The sequence below is a fragment of the Taudactylus pleione genome, unplaced genomic scaffold (genome assembly GCF_031769625.1).
Source record: "Taudactylus pleione unplaced genomic scaffold, aTauple2 ptg000016l, whole genome shotgun sequence".
Lineage (NCBI taxonomy): Eukaryota > Metazoa > Chordata > Amphibia > Anura > Myobatrachidae > Taudactylus > Taudactylus pleione.
In genome coordinates, this window is record NW_028284418.1 from 54216347 (window position 1) to 54232490 (window position 16144).

Genomic DNA, 16144 nt, shown 5'->3' on the forward strand with positions numbered 1-16144 from the left:
ATGGCCACAGCAGCCACTTACCCGGCGTTCTGTGCATACGCAGTAGGGAAATCGCCGGGAAAATGATTGCCGCGCCCAGAGTCTACTGAAACTGTCAGTACGCCACCGGAGAGAAAAGAGGGGGCCCCGGATGGTGAGTCAACACGTGCCCCCTCCTCTCTAAATATGCCCCTGTAGGCCAGAGATCAGTTGCTATACATAACATCACGGCTGAGGTTTTTCTTGCTGACTGGTCATGGAATATGTATCCATTATTGATGTGTTCTTTGATAATACTGCAGATATACAAGCCTTTAAATGGTAATTTTCCTAAAATAATTATTTTTTATTTGTACTGGTTAGAAATTACCTGTCTTTGCAAAAAGCATGATCTCAAGTTTGTGGTATCCTCCTTGATGCTGCTCTTCCTGATCAAATCAATCACCAACTAGCATGGGAGAAAGACTTTGGTCGCCCCTGATAAGGGGGCATGGGAATTAATGAGATTAATCATAGCTAAAAGATCCTTTTCAACCCGGGAAATCAAGGAAAACATCCTGTAGGTTACACCGTCGTTGGTATTATACCCTAGTGCAGTGGACTACATATTGGGATATGTAGTCCCACAAAAGCTGAAGGGCCTGAGTTTGACACCACTGCACTAGGGTATAATACCAACGATTGCGTAACCTACAGGATGTTTCCTTGATTTCCTGGGTTGAAAAGGAGCTTTTAGCTATGATTAATCTAATTTATTTATTATTGATTTAGCTATGATTATTCTAAGCATGCCCTAATAGCAAAACTGTGGCAGTGCATGCTGGGATGTGTAGTTCCACTGCAACTGGAGGGCCAGAGTTTAACACCACTGCCCTAGCGAGACTTACCCACATGTTTTCCTCTGCCTTGCCCACTTGCAGGGAAACTGTGGCCTCCGGGAACCCACATTTGGTGGACTTGCCCTATAATTGCCAACTGCTGGACTTCTTTTATACCACACTCCAAGACGCTCATCAAACTTCTATAAAGTTGGCTTTCCACATGAGAAACTGCTTTGGAAGGAAACCTTCAACATTGCATCGTGCATGGGTCATGCTGGTAAATTAGAGGTCAGAGAGTAGGTGTGGGAAGGCGCCGCCAAGGGAGACTAAAGAAATTAATAACTTGTATACTCTGGTTGAGACCAGAGTTGGGGGGGGCCCCCCTTCAAACCTCGCTATGGGGCCCACAAAGTTCTAGTCACGCCCCTGAGTCAGACTGTTGCAGGTTGGGGCTGCCAACTGCATCTATACTGTACCTATGTCACTGTTTATATTAAGACCTTTTTACCATGAAGAAAAGTAGCCTACAGGGTGTATTTTTTTATTCCTTTCATTAAAATAGCAAAAACAAAACTAGAGGTAGCAAATTAACAAGTGGATTCCCGTGCAATTTTTACAATGGGATTACTCAGGGCCGGATTAAGGGGGGGGGGGGGGGGGGGTAACAGGGGCGGTTGTCCCTGGGCCCCCACACAGGGTCGACGTGACCCTGCCGAGAACAGGTGTCTGGCTTGGCTCTGTGTGGCTAACTTGCCCTGGGGCCCCCACAAACCTTAATCCGGCCCTGGGATTGCTGGTAATACATGTCTGAATCTCTAATGTATACTATGTATCACACTGACAAAGTTTCAGCGGTCAATGGACTGGCCCTTGTTTCCTTTCCTAATTCGGTTATACAACAGAGAAGAAATTCTGTCATGCTGTACAGCATTCACAAGTCAGCCTCGGCATGACATGACAGCAATTATTGCAGTTATCACTCAGCTTTGTAGTACGCAAGCCTGGCTATATATTAATGTGTAACAACAATATGCAAAAGGAAGTTACTTTGATTATGATACTGAACTGCTGTTCCAGCAGAGCCTGTAAGACTACATTCCCCATATAAGCAAAGTATTTTATGTCTATGGCAGAAAATTAATTATTTAATATTTTAACTTTGTTTCTTTTATATTTTCCTTAACTTTGTAACTTGGTCTTTGCCAGCTTCTTTTAAAAATTAGAGGAAGGATGTTGGTCAATGTGCCATAAGCATGGCGGGTGCATAGTGTCTATTTTATCTCAGGTGTATGAAAGGACATGCCGGACACTGTATAAAACAAACTTACCGCCATGGAGAAGGGCAGAGCGACAGTTTACAGACAGGGCAGCCTTGGCGGCTGCTTCCGACATTCCAAACAGCAAACCTCTGTGCGCGTGTTCAGAATTGTACACAATGATGTTTGTCCCACCAACAACGTTATAGAATGGAATATTGTAAAATAAATCAACTCAAGCAGCATGAAAAAACTATTACATCTAGGCAAAAACCAAAATGGGTTCATCTAAAAATAAATATATACCAGCACACGTCAAAACAAACATAATATAGAAGTTGGTATTAGATTGTTAATTGTGGCTCTTAAGGGTGACTTTATAAAGCTTGGCCCAAAAAGAAAAGCTAGTACTCCTGGTAGGGTGAGTGCATTCCATGGATCTGTAGGGACCTAGGAAATAACTTACAGGGCAGATTGATTTAGATTTTTTTTTTTTTTTCTCAAACATTCCTTTGGATTTGGAACGGTACAAGGGGTGATGGTGCAAAGAGGGAATACTGTACATGCAATATTCAGCTCGGAAATATACCATACATTACAATAACAATGCTTTGAGGCTTATGTAATAACAGAATGCCATACTATAACGTACAGCAATGAGACACATTGGCCATTAACTGTAGTCCGACAAATAAAAGGCGACATTTGATTGACTGATGGAAATGACAGTACAGCATTGCTCTCTGCAGCCTGTTATTATATATGCCCCTGGGTATTAGTATAGTGACTACTGCTAAGTGTCTTCACAGGACTGGAGTGCTCTAGCAAAATAGATAATACAAGTCTGTCATAACAAATCAGAACGGTGACTCCTAGGGGCAGACTTCAATGTTTTTTCTTTCTAATAGCTAATGTACATTGAGGGGGATCAGAAACAAATCATTAATGTCAACAAATACTTCGTTTTAAAAAGAAGCATAAAAAAGGATACAATGTGGCAACATCATAGGGACCTCTCAGTTCAAGTGGCTACAAATAAATAAAATGATTAATTTTAAAATCAAATAAGTCAAGTAAAAATTACTTACATTGGAACAGGTAACACCAATTGTACGGTTATCTTTTATTACACTGGGTCTTATAGATATTGTATGGTATGCTGTCAGACCCTTTCACATGGTGTCCTTGCCAAACAGTAATCTATACAGCATGGGTTCCCAAAAGCGGTCCTCAAGGCTCCCCAACAGTTCAGGTTTTAGACATATCCATGGTTGAGCACAGGTGGTTAAATCAAATTGATGGAGCTACTAATTAAGTCACCTGTGGTCAAGTATGGATATCCTTAAAACCTGGACTGCTAGGGTGCCTTGAGGACAAACCTCTGCTATACATTGATACAGTGCTGGCTGTCAGTTCTCAGGTTGGATTGACACACAGATCGATAGCAATTATTTTGAACAGATCACTTTAGTCTGGCCCAAAATTGACATGCTTAACTAATATGTCGATTTGCTGACACTGGTGTGTGTATGGTCAGAATAAAGATTAAAGCCGCTACCAGCCCCATTGACACAATGAAATTCAACTGTGCATAATGACATACACTGTACAAACTGCTCATGGAATTACCTGTGAACCGTAATCTAAATCTTAAAAGGGCAATTACCTGATCTCTGTCTCATCGCCATAGGCTGCAAGCAGAAATCAGCCTCGTGAGTCATTGGATCGGCCCCCTAGAGCAGATTACTGTATATTGTAATCAGTAATGACTGAAGCGTTCTGTGATCATATATTCTCCAGAGCTCCAAAAATTACATGCTCAAATATTTACAACCCACATAGCGGGGCAGTGTCTCTTGTAATAAACACAATATTATATTCTGCAAGTCCTTCAAATATGAAAGTAACTTTATAACAACCTTTTAAAAAAAATAAAAAATCGCTCAGAATGTCTAGCACTGTAGATATCCTAGAATGGAAACCCATTATACAAGTTCCTGAATCCTGGCAAACAAGTGTCTAACAGTTCCTCTACCTGAGGGGGAAGAAGATTTCAGCGTCAATAAGGATTTACTACATGTCCCTTTCCCAGAACGTTCTACTTTTACCTATAAATTTCTATTCTGTTCTTTATCCCACAATGATACTGCATACCAAAGACTTCTACAGAACATATCATTTCAGTAGTCACGTAATAGTAACAAATTACACACATGCATGAGACATTTCAATAAACCGCAGCTGGACTTACCCTTTCTGCAGCACTTGAAATAATTATGTTCTAAAATATAAAGAAATAGTGTTTATCATAGTATAGTATATATTCTATGAGACATGTTGTTATGATTGTTCTGAGGTTAAGAATTTGACAAAAATACCTCTTTTTAGCTTTCTACACGTAAAGGGTTAAAAGTAAGCCCCAGCCAGAGGGACACAGCTAATGACTGATCAGTAATCTGCAAATCCTAGGATTAATGACATCCGCTGACATGTAATAGGAGTTGTAGTTCAACTGCTCCCGGCAAGCTGAATAGTACAGGTTCTTCATGCTAAAGAATGATGAGTATTTCATAGCATGATCTATATCACTATGAGAAACGCGGGGGCAACGCTTCATATTACTGGGAAGTAACCTAAAGCACTGAAAATGACAAATTATTTTCATGGTCTAAACAGACTTGAAATACATTCGGCAGTGTAATAATTAAAAGGATCCAAAATAGGAATCACACCGTTTGATTTTTGGCCTTGTACTGTCATTTTGAACCTCTTTATATTGTACTGTATGTATATACTATTGTAATTCTCCATGTACAGCACTGCAGAGGCTTAGAAGGATATTAATAAATGGGCTTCTGCAGTGTAACATTATTGCTATGACGCTCCCTTAATGTGATCATTGGGTTTTCACCTGCTGCACAGATGTGTCCTGTACATCTAGCCTCTATATGCCATGTGGAGCAAGTGAGTCACCAGGTCCCATCTGACTCGGGTTGTGCGAGTGTCTTTTTCATATCTTTCTCGCCCGAAAATACATCTTAGTCGCAAACAGCTTCACGACAATGAACTGATTAATTTGATATGCGACACTTATATCTGTGTGCACAACGGACCTTGGCGTAGATGCCACGGTCGAGGCATTGTAGCACTTTGTATTCAGACTCAGGGGGTGCTTTGCAATACCATACTTGCAAATATGTGAATGCAGTGAGGCGTCTGACAACCCCCTGCTGCATTTGCGGTCCCAGCACTGCGGCTGAGGTCGCAGACTGGTATAGCCATTGTCCATCGATGCTGATCTTGGCCTTGTCACTCTCAGAAAAGGGGACGACACTGCCCGTTTCCGTGACTGCCCAGAAAATGCCTCTGCCTGTCATAGGGCGATTACGCAGAACCCTTTCTACACATGCACATCAGCCCCTCAGTCGCACACTTTTCCTCTCAGGACAGACCTGGCATTTTGGTGGAAAAGGGGTATAAAACGCAATATTGGGCGAAAAAGACGCTCGACGTAAGCAGAGTTAGACGGGACCAGACTGGCCTAGAACCGTTTGGCGTGACTGCAGCAATAGTGTATAAGAAAACATCTGTATGACCACAAGTCACTACAACTAGAGTGCATTTTAATAGATTCATCTAAATGCATTTACTTTGTTTGCTGAAAAACATCTTTTATGCAAGGACAATGATCTAATTTTCACATATAAAACAAAAGAAACCATTGTAACCTTTTCACGTTACAGTATGCTGCAACACTGACCAAGGGAGGCTGAGGACAAGGACTATTACAGTGTGCACACTGCCGCATCACACTATTACTTACCTTCCCCTTGCAGATCTGCATTAAGTTGAGCGCATTAGATATTGTGTATCTCCTTAAAGTGGAGTCTTTAATTGCTGGGGTGTAAATCAACTCAAAAAAGATACCTCGCCCGATTGCCTTAAAAAAAGAAAGAAAACAAAAGAGCAAATAAAGTACTGCACTGTAGATTGATCAGTACTAGAGCATAACCATACCTCACCTTTACCAATGGCATACATGGCATCCCACAGCCGTTCCTCCTGACGCGCACACCCCACTGTTCACCCACAAACTGGGGTATGCCCAGCTACAGAAATACATTAGCAAAGGAAGGAGCCCATGTGTAACCAAATATTCAAAAGAAACATGTAGAAATACAAGAATTGTGCTTAATAAGCATGCCAAGCCTCTGTATTTCTGTAATGCTGACTTCTGCTCAGTGATCCTTTTCTGTGACTTAGTCACTAGCAGCACACACGCCATTCACACCCCAGAACGGCAGTCTAAAGTCTGAGCGGTATGGAGTAGTCTCTAGTGACGTACAGCCCTAGTTACTGCCCTGAACACAATATAGCAGATTCTAACCCACTACAAATGGGATGTGGAGACTGATCCATGCCATAACCCTCCTTTCATTTGTCACAGTTTTGGTTACTTTCTCTGACAAATTTGAAGTAAACAGAACTTCCCTCAGCTGCACTCTTGCAATAGTCTTCTACTTGCAGTAGGTTACCCCCAAATACACATATTAGAGATGCTGTATTTCCCCATAGGTCACATACACCTATCCCCAAAATAGCTCCCTTTATCGCGTCACGGACTTTGCTGCACCAAAACACTGATCCAAGTACCTAGTACACCATTTGCGAACTAAGGGCCTGATTCAGAGATGGACGCAAAGGCGATTTTTATGCAAAACGAGCAATTGTTTACCACTGCGCACATGCTGCGATTATCTTGTAATTCCGCACGCACAGAGAACCCATTCGCAAAGTGAGTGACAGGTAGTCAGCGTTTGGGGGGAGGTAACTGTGGCAGGTCAGAAACACCGTTACATGGGCGCGCATAAATTAGCCCTTGCGATCTCCTACGCAGCATGAAAGCCCTCTGCGTGTCAGGAGAGCTTCCAAGTCTGCGGCTGGTCGGGACTGCCGCAAGGGCAAGATGGCCGTTCGATGTGCTTCGATATTACCGATATTTACACAGATAAGCAACGTCGTACGCATATGAGTAGGACGCGGTGGGCGTCCCTGTGCTCGTGTAAGCTTTGGAACCATTAGCAGATTTTCACAACTGTGTTCCATGCGAAATCGCAGCTGCGATCACATTAGCGTTAAATTTTTGAATCAGGCTCCAAGTCTGCAGAAAAAGTAGCAAATTTTAAGAAAAAGTACAAAATTCCGTTCCAATGTGTGTGACCCTCACTCTTCATCATTATGCTTAATCTGCAACAATTATACCAAGTCCTTTGCAACAAAAAAACCCAACTAGTACAGTCTTCATTCTAGCATCCTGCACCTGCCACAACCCAAGCAGTTCCTCTTTCCTACCTGGGGTGTCGCTCCTTGCTCTGGGTGCTTCTAGCACAGTCTGGTCTGTATATCAGAAGTTTGCTGCATCAGCTGAGTGTGCTAGAAGCACCAGAGCAAATAGTGACACCCCAAGAACTGCACAGGTTGTGGCAGGTGCAGGGTGCTAGAATAAATGCTAAGTACACCATTTGCGAACTAAGACTTAAGATTAAGGAATAATGTAAAAAATATTCTTACTGGCTGCCAAGAGCTCAGAACTGCCCTGTAATCAAACATCCGCGGAACAAATAATTTTATATTATAAACTCACAGCATTTACAGGTGGCCGTCGGAAGAAGAATGGATATTTTTCCGTAACATTGATGCATATCACGTCTACATCGATGCTTGTGCACGCAGCCTGATATAAGACAATGAAGATGTTCAATGCGGATTAAGTCACATAATGAGTGAAATAAAAGCAATAATAGATTATTTTTTTTTTTTTATAAATAGTAGCCTGCAATTCATTTGGAGAAAAATTAATAGTAAAACACTGACCACTTCATAACAGATTTTACATTAAACAGTCAAAAGAAACCTAAATATTATTTCAACACTAGTAATAAACACTATTGTTATCAAAGGTGATGATGTGTCTATTGCAGCCTGATCTAACCCATTCTCTGCGATTCATGAGGAATCTTATTGCATCAAACCTCTAAACATATTGTAATTCAACTTTTTTTTTTGACAAGTAAATTCCAAGTTAATACTATTTGGAATCAGTATGATTTACCGCCGACCGCATGGCCGGTGGTTCAAATCCCGATAGCGGCAGCCCAGCAAGGGTGAAAATCCCGATTGTCAAAGGTAAGTAAGTATTAACTAACCCTATTCTACCCCCTAACCCTCCCCTTAGGGGTGCCTAACCTTCCCCCAAGTACCTAACCCTAATCCCCCCTCTAAGTGCCTAAACCTAACCCCCCCTTCCCCGCAGCCTAAACCCAAGTCCCCCGGAGGGGTGCCTAACCCTAAATCCCCCCTGGGAGCCCCTAACCTAACCCTCCCCCTGTCGCAGCTGTCCGCGCCCGGCTTACCTTCGATCGGTAAGCCGGGTGTCGGGCTCCCGACGTAGGTCTAATGACAGGAGTCGGGATTTCGACGCCTGTCATTAGGTCCCTGCCAGGATCAGACAGTCGGGAAGCCGGCGGTCGGGATTACGTCCGTCGGCTTCCCATACGATATATGAAGATCTCGTGGGCAAGTAACTTACATGAAACAACTTCTCGGTTTTGGGATAGACAGCCACAACATCATACAGCCTTGTTAAAGTCGAGGTTGATCTCTAAGAAAAAATAAGTAAAAATTATATATTATTAAAAAAAAATTTTTTTTAAATATAAGTCTTGCTAGAATATAAAGAACCCCCCCCCCACAAAAAAAACACCCAAAATGCAGAAAAACAAATTTAAACCCACACAAACCACCTAAAGGTAATACACACTCACGCATTCAGACTATATACACAATGTCACTTTCCAAGAAATGCTAAGTACAAATTTCCCCAAATGCCCGGTAATATAATGAGCCATTATTGTTAAATCTCAAATAGGGTAACTGGAGACTACAGATTTGTTATATTTGCTGGCAGCTCTCACCATATCTGGATCAGTATCAGTTACTGTTCATTTACAAATAGCAGACACATAATTTGAGTCCGTTTTGTTCTATATCAGACACCCTGTCCTCTCATTATATTGTGCTGTAAATCATACTGTAAGCCAGTGTTTCCCAAACTGTGCGCCGCGGCACCCTGGGGTGCCTCGGAACACTTGCAGGGGTGCCTCAGATTGGTGGTCCAGCACCAAATCCAATTCTTTATGGTCAATGTAATGTAAATATGTGACAAACAGAAGTGCAAACCTGTCCAATACCACATAACTGATCCTAAGGATGACAGGTCAGCACAATTTACTTCACTTTACTACATTTGTTTCTGAATTTCTCAATAACAAAATTTTGGCTTAGGGGTGCCGTGAAAACAATACGGATACTCTAGGGCGCCGTGATTCAAGAAAGTTTAGGAACCACTGCTGTATGCGGCTTGTTGACAAAATATAATTACTCACCTATCTACTAAGAAGAAATAGCATCTAGAAGATAAACACGTCCAAGAAGAAGAAAAAGAAGAAACACCAGTTTTACTACATACCAGTACATTGCAATGAGATGGATCGCATGCTACAATTGTTAGTCTAGTAAGAATTTTGATCGGTGTTGATTTTCCCTGCAGATAATAAGCAGAACACAAAATGCAATGTACTAGAGGACATCAAAATGGGAAAAAGGGGGCAACAGATAAAAGCAAAAGATTGTAGGAGTTTTGTTGTGGTTTTTTTTAATGGGTTAAAATTGCAAAAAAGACCATATAGCTCCATTAGCCCCTACTAAAAAAAATCACACTAACATAATGCTACCGATTGCACAAGGAGGGATACATGTGGTTTGTCGAGCATTATGGAGAGTCCGGAAAGAAGGCGACATTATGTCGGCATGTGTAAAATGCTACTTACATGCACCGGCAGTAAAACTGTAAGGGGTCTATTTACTAAGCAGTGAGATGGAGTGAAAAGTGATAAGGTGCCAGCCAATCAGCTCCCAACTGTCATTTTTCAAACACAGCCTGTGAGATGACAGTTAGGAGCTGATTGGCTGACACCTTATCACTTTTCACTCTGTCTCCTAACACTGCTTAGTAAATAGACCCCTATATATGATGATAATTCACCATGTTTAGTTGTACTGCCAGGAAGCGTAAAATGCTTGAAGTAGTATTATATACGTGCCGACATAATTGTGCTTGCCCTCCGGGCTCCCCATAATGCGGTCGACAAGCACACTATATCTTGTGCAGGCAGCCTGCTTTAGAAGATAGAGACCATTCAGTGACAACATACTAAATGCAATCAAAACAATATTAGCATGTAACGGACTTTGTAACACTTCAAAAGTTAACACACTGAAATCTTGCAGAAAATACCAAATCCATAAAAGTGTCAAGAAGAGTTATATTTCCACCTTATACCTCTGTGTATTTTACATCTCTTCCTGAGCACTACTTAAGCTGGCCATACATGGTGCGATATGCATCGTGCGAAGCGATGGGTGATCCGACATATCGGGCTGTCCCCACACGCGATGCGATCGTGCCGGCTCCCCCCTCCCCCACCTGCATAGTGCTGCATGGGATCGCACATCACATCCCCAGATCGACTGAACCTGCAGTAAGATCTGGGTGTGCGATGTACGACCCCACGGGTGCACGCTCTGTCCGATATCATGCCCATACATGGTATGATAGAGTAGCCAATCACCGTCTATGGGCACCTTTAGTCCATCAAATTGGCTTCATGTGCAGTTACGCATTATTCATGGACAGTGCCTCTTCAATAAGTGCATCATGTAGTTCAGTTTACAAATAAAGGAGACAACTGCAGTTGTAAACCCAGGCAACGTGCGGTGCCAAGTAACGAAGCATCACGGCGTCCTCACTGTGTCCATCTGTATGTTAGACCACGCTTAGAATTAGAAGCAACTGAAGACTTTATCTAATCTGATTTATTCACCTAAGTTTAACTCTAGAGGGTCAAACATTTTAGACAAAAACTAACACTAATTTCAATACCTGTACAGTAGGCAGCGATGGGAAGAGATCTGTAGCAGATATGGGTTTTCCAATTTCCTACAGAAAATACAGACATTCACAGTGATGTATACAAAACATTAGTTTGGGTTAAATTAAAAACTCTTAGCATTTATACTTTATGCATTATACAGGGACTAAACTGTATTGTGAAATGGTCAATTAAACTCTCCATATCCAAATGCTATTCTCAGTTTAAATACCCCAACTGGCATGACTGACATATTTCTATATAGTCATGTTAAAGACATTTTTCTATTTTTGAAATTACTTCCAAACCAAGATGATTAGCAAACGTGTTTTAACCAGAAGAGACAGCAGAAATGAACAACATTTACTTGGAGCACAAATCATTTTGCAAAAATGCATCAAAACAGTTTCAACATACAGAAGTGTCCGCATACATCTTACTTCTTTGCACGTTAAACAGTCCTTCTAGTCGCGCCATGCTGTGGTGTGACTTGCTAGCGCTGAGCGTCTTTTCGTGCAACTTTTTACCTTCAAATGTGTCTTTTCGCAAATCGATGCAAATAGGACGCACAAATAGCTTCCGCTGATTAAAATGATACAGTAGTTGCGATTTGTGGGAAGCTGCAAAGTATTTCCTCTCCCGCACACAGCGGAGACAGGAGCCTTCAGTGTGTGCGGCTACAAAACGGTGTTTGTGTAGGAGGGAAGGTGGCATAGTACTTAACAAGTGCTAAGCAAGTTCACTATGGTGCGGTCCCCAGCGTGCCACAGCCGCGCCCTGTGTCTTAATACCAAACTAGCAGTTGCCTGCGGCTTCACCAATGATGAAACCACTTCTGCCAACATTTTTCTTTTATTTGAGGTGTTCTAGACTGGTGGCAGCAGCGCCTTCACCCACCACTCATACCAATGTCACTGCGTGCCCTGTGCACAGCCTGCTATGTAGCTTATTCTATACACCCACCACTCATACCAATGTCACTGCGTGCCCTGTGCACAGCATGCTATGTAGCCTATTCTATACACCCACCACTCATACCAATGTCACTGCATACCCTGTGCACAGCCTGCTATGTAGCCTATTCTATACACCCACCACTCATACCAATGTCACTGCGTGCCCTGTGCACAGCCTGCTATGTAGCCTATTCTATACACCCACCACTCATACCAATGTCACTGCATACCCTGTGCACAGCCTGCTATGTAGCCTATTCTATACACCCACCACTCATACCAATGTCACTGCGTGCCCTGTGCACAGCCTGCTATGTAGCCTATTCTATACACCCACCACTCATACCAATGTCACTGCGTGCCCTGTGCACAGCCTGCTATGTAGCCCATCATATACAAGTGAACAACGGCCCAAAGCACCTCTCCCACCACCCCACACCAGCAGTGTACATGGTGCCACACCTATCTCTTGCTTTGATGACGTCAATACATTTTGTTTTTGTTACTGCTCAGCTTTAATTTGACGGCTCGATATGAAATGAAGTTATTTCTAGGAGTTTCCACTACATAACCAGTTTTCATAAAAATCGGTTCAGTAGTTTTGCGCCAAATCGGAACAAACAGACAGACATAACGTTCTTATAATATTTGCATAGATGTAGGGGTATTCAGTTACAAAACTACAGTGATTTCAGTTTTCCTTTGATTTTGTAACAATTACATCCTAAATTTAAACACATTTAGCAACATACCAATTCTAATAGAATACCCGACTTTTACATGATGTAATACATTTCTATGTGGTCCTTTGGACAGATCCCATATGAAGATTAGATTACCATCTGTCATTGTGCAGTTATGGTGTAAATACACAGTAAACGCTGTATTAAATCTTACCGTTTTCTTTTTCTCCATGTCTGCTACATGATTAATGGCAACAGCTGAATAGCCGACTAAAAGATTAAAAATAATATATTACTTCTTCTCAGGATTATGTACATGTAAAGGCGTCTTAACACACTAGACGACTCGCAACCTATACAATGTCATCAACTATTTCCCTTGATCTCCCCGGCACTCCTGGACATAAGATATCGTGCTTCAAACCGTGCAATCTGACCAACGTCCTATCGGGCATCATTAACGATTTCTAGTGCGTCGGTAACGAGAATGCCAGATCTCACTGCATGTACGGAAGATCTGAGGATACGACCAACCCACCGAGGGGCCGTGCATCGGGATCGTTATTGTTCATGGACACTACACGATCTGTCATTCAGATGCGTCAGAATCGCCCAAATTGTGCAAAAACTCGTCTAGTGTGTAGGCACCTTAATACAACAAAACTATGAATGTAAATATTACTGTGTAATGGATGCACTGCTTAAATAAATAGCACAACAGTTATTTCACTAGATTGTATTTATCAATGAGAACATACATTCCCTATTTATGTGAAACTTTGCATTCATAGACTCTGTGGCACTTACGGTGTGCTGCCATTTCAATAATACTCTGTAGCTCCTTTACTTCAGTACAGTTCGTAATATTCAGGTCTACAAACACTGCCATTCTGAAATGAGAAGTATGACACGTTAACTTGGAATAGATAGCATAATACTAGAGTTATCATGTAAAACCTTGACTCATAATACTAGAGTTATCATGTAAAACCTTGAATGAGTGGGGAGTATGCAGCAAGTTAGAGGGTTCCTGACAAATACACTAAAGGTGCGCACACACATAGCAATGTGCTCACGATCAGCTGACGTGTACGATTTCCCTTGAAACTCTCCCTGGCAGCTCTGCACACGATTTTTCATACGATCTCTCCTGCATCCAGACTTTCACAGTGCATTGGGTCCTAGATTGTCAGATCTGCCCTACTGCACGGCAGATCTGACGATGCGATGTGCGACCAGCGGGGACGCGCATCGCATCGTGATCGTGAGTGGGGACTCACGATTTGGTCATATTTTACACGATCTGTCGTTCCAATGTGTCGGAATCGGCCAAAATATTGCTATGTGTGGGCAGCTTAAGACAGAGGTCCCCAAACTCTGCAATTACAGTCCAGAATATCAAGGAGCACAGATGGCTTAATTAGCACCTCAGTCAATTTGATTCAACAATCTGAGCTAAAGCATGGATATCCTTAAAACCTGGACTGTAATGGCATAGTTTGCGGACCTCTGCACTAAAAAGTTCTGCAACAAAGCTCTCCTTTATAACTAACATATTCTAGAACATAAAAATAACTGAAACTTCTGATTAGCTACTAATTATCTCACCTGTAATCTAAAAAAAAACATGAACAGTTCTGGGTACCCACGATAAAACAAACACATGCTGCATTTTGGACAGTCAAATAGCCTTATTTAACTTATATTGTACCAAAACTACCACTGACGCTGATTTATTTGTTCGGGACCAGTGGAAAATGCAGTCAGACATGTACATACAGTAGGTAATCTGAATGCGAGTACAGCAATTGTTGGACCTGCACTTATAGACTCTGAGTCACACACAATTTGGAATTCGACCACATCTAGCCAGTTTTAGCAGACCGAGTTAGGAACTGACATCGGAAGACCAGCAATGAATGGTTGCCACACGACCATCAATGGTTACTATATGCGCTGAGCTGTGGAAACCATTTCCACAGGTGTCCTCAACTGTACAGAAGCTGTCGGGCCGTCGGATGGGCATCTAAAAAGCTGCATCTGCTGTCCGGCAACCATCAAAGACCTGGAAGTATTTCTATCGGGAACATTGATGCTAGCTAACCATTGGCTACCAGCATGTCCATCCGTATACTAAGTATTCAAAGGATGTCCTCATTGTGTGGGGTGCATCTTGGTAGTTTCTCTCCATCAATGAAATGAATGTTACCGAGTAGCAACTGGCGCATGCATGGAAGAGTACCATCTCATGGGTGTGTAGCCAGGGTTGTGACCTATTCCAAGTCCTGCATATGGCAAGTGGATGCCACCTCTTGCACCTAGCATTGGGTAGACTTTACAAAGACAAAAGACTTGGTAATACAGTACTCACTGACAGAAATAGGATACTACAATGACCGGAGGCATTCCATTGATACAGAAGAACAAGGTGGGTGATACACACACAGATATTACACACATAATACAGATATGCCCTCTTGCATCCTTGACAGTTGTAGCAAATCGCACCACGCATGGCGCGAGTCGATCACCCCCGAAGGTATGCACGCTGCATTCGCATCCGTGACCCTATAGGATTGCATGGAACAACAGTGCGTACCGTAGCGCGCGCGGCTAAACACACGGCAGGATGCGTGCGCACATTTGCAGCGCAATTGGCAAAAATGCAATAGCACACATACATTAGCATTATGGTGTACATGTGCACAATTAGCAAAAGGGGCAATCACTGCCCTGCTGTACTAGACGCAATGTACATGGTGAGGAATGCAATGGGTAATCTGCATGGGACCATTTATAAACAACTTGGGGGGACTAGTAATAGCTTAATGAATGCAGTACTCCTGCTCTGACAGTTATAGTAGCGGAGCCGCGGACACGGTGCTGCCCAGAGCGCGGCGCACATTAGTACCTGCCGGCTGATGCTATATTCTATGACAGGCGTCCATGTGCTACAGCGCTTGCAGACGGTAGATCCTGATTTCACTCCTTCCCCTCCACCTTTCTAGCCAATCAAGTAATCCGGAGCTGAAATGGGCGGAGCTTACATAGCTGGTCACTCACGGATTTCCCTGGGTTTTACAGAATCTGACAGTGCTGTGACTGTGTTAGAGCATTGCTGCATGTGGGGGGAGCTGCTTTCGGCCCAGCGGTGAGGATGTATGAGGGTGTAGGAGGTTGTGACGTCACGTGTCTCTCTTTAACACTCCCTCTGAAAGTTAGACAGAGTTCCACTTCCGTTCTCGCTGACCGCACACAGCAACAGTGAACTGTCCACACTGTACGAGGCTGAAGTTGGCTTCTTATTCGGCCAGCTTCTTATTCATTTCTTATTCATTTCTTATTCACTTCTTATTCATTTTCCAGCTTCTTATTCAGAAAATGTTACATTTAAATAAAGTAAGATCACTAAACTAACACTATGTAACCAAAGAATTGTGTCCCTTACACAGTTTGCAA

The 16144-nt window shown here is 42.5% G+C and overlaps 1 protein-coding gene across 3 annotated transcripts in view; it reads right to left on the minus strand.

The window, feature by feature from the left end:
• The window catches only part of RPP30 (ribonuclease P/MRP subunit p30), a 19394-nt gene extending 3681 nt beyond the window's left edge, over window positions 1-15713 (minus strand). The window contains exons 1-11 of one of the 3 annotated variants that reach the window (XM_088476513.1): window positions 15597-15713; window positions 13493-13575; window positions 12900-12955; window positions 11058-11114; window positions 9585-9659; window positions 8646-8717; window positions 7701-7790; window positions 5880-5996; window positions 4308-4337; window positions 3048-3085; window positions 2129-2208 (exon numbers count right to left, since the gene is read on the minus strand). In XM_088476513.1, coding sequence (XP_088332639.1) covers window positions 2129-2208; window positions 3048-3085; window positions 4308-4337; window positions 5880-5996; window positions 7701-7790; window positions 8646-8717; window positions 9585-9659; window positions 11058-11114; window positions 12900-12955; window positions 13493-13574 — 697 coding nt within the window. In that variant the 5' untranslated portion in view covers window position 13575; window positions 15597-15713. Of the gene's footprint in view, window positions 1-2128; window positions 2209-3047; window positions 3086-4307; window positions 4338-5879; window positions 5997-7700; window positions 7791-8645; window positions 8718-9584; window positions 9660-11057; window positions 11115-12899; window positions 12956-13492; window positions 13576-15056; window positions 15079-15143; window positions 15201-15596 lie in introns of those variants that run through there. The other 2 variants (XM_088476517.1, XM_088476505.1) reach the window with 2 other exon arrangements.
• Between the last annotated feature and the right edge of the window lie 431 nt (window positions 15714-16144).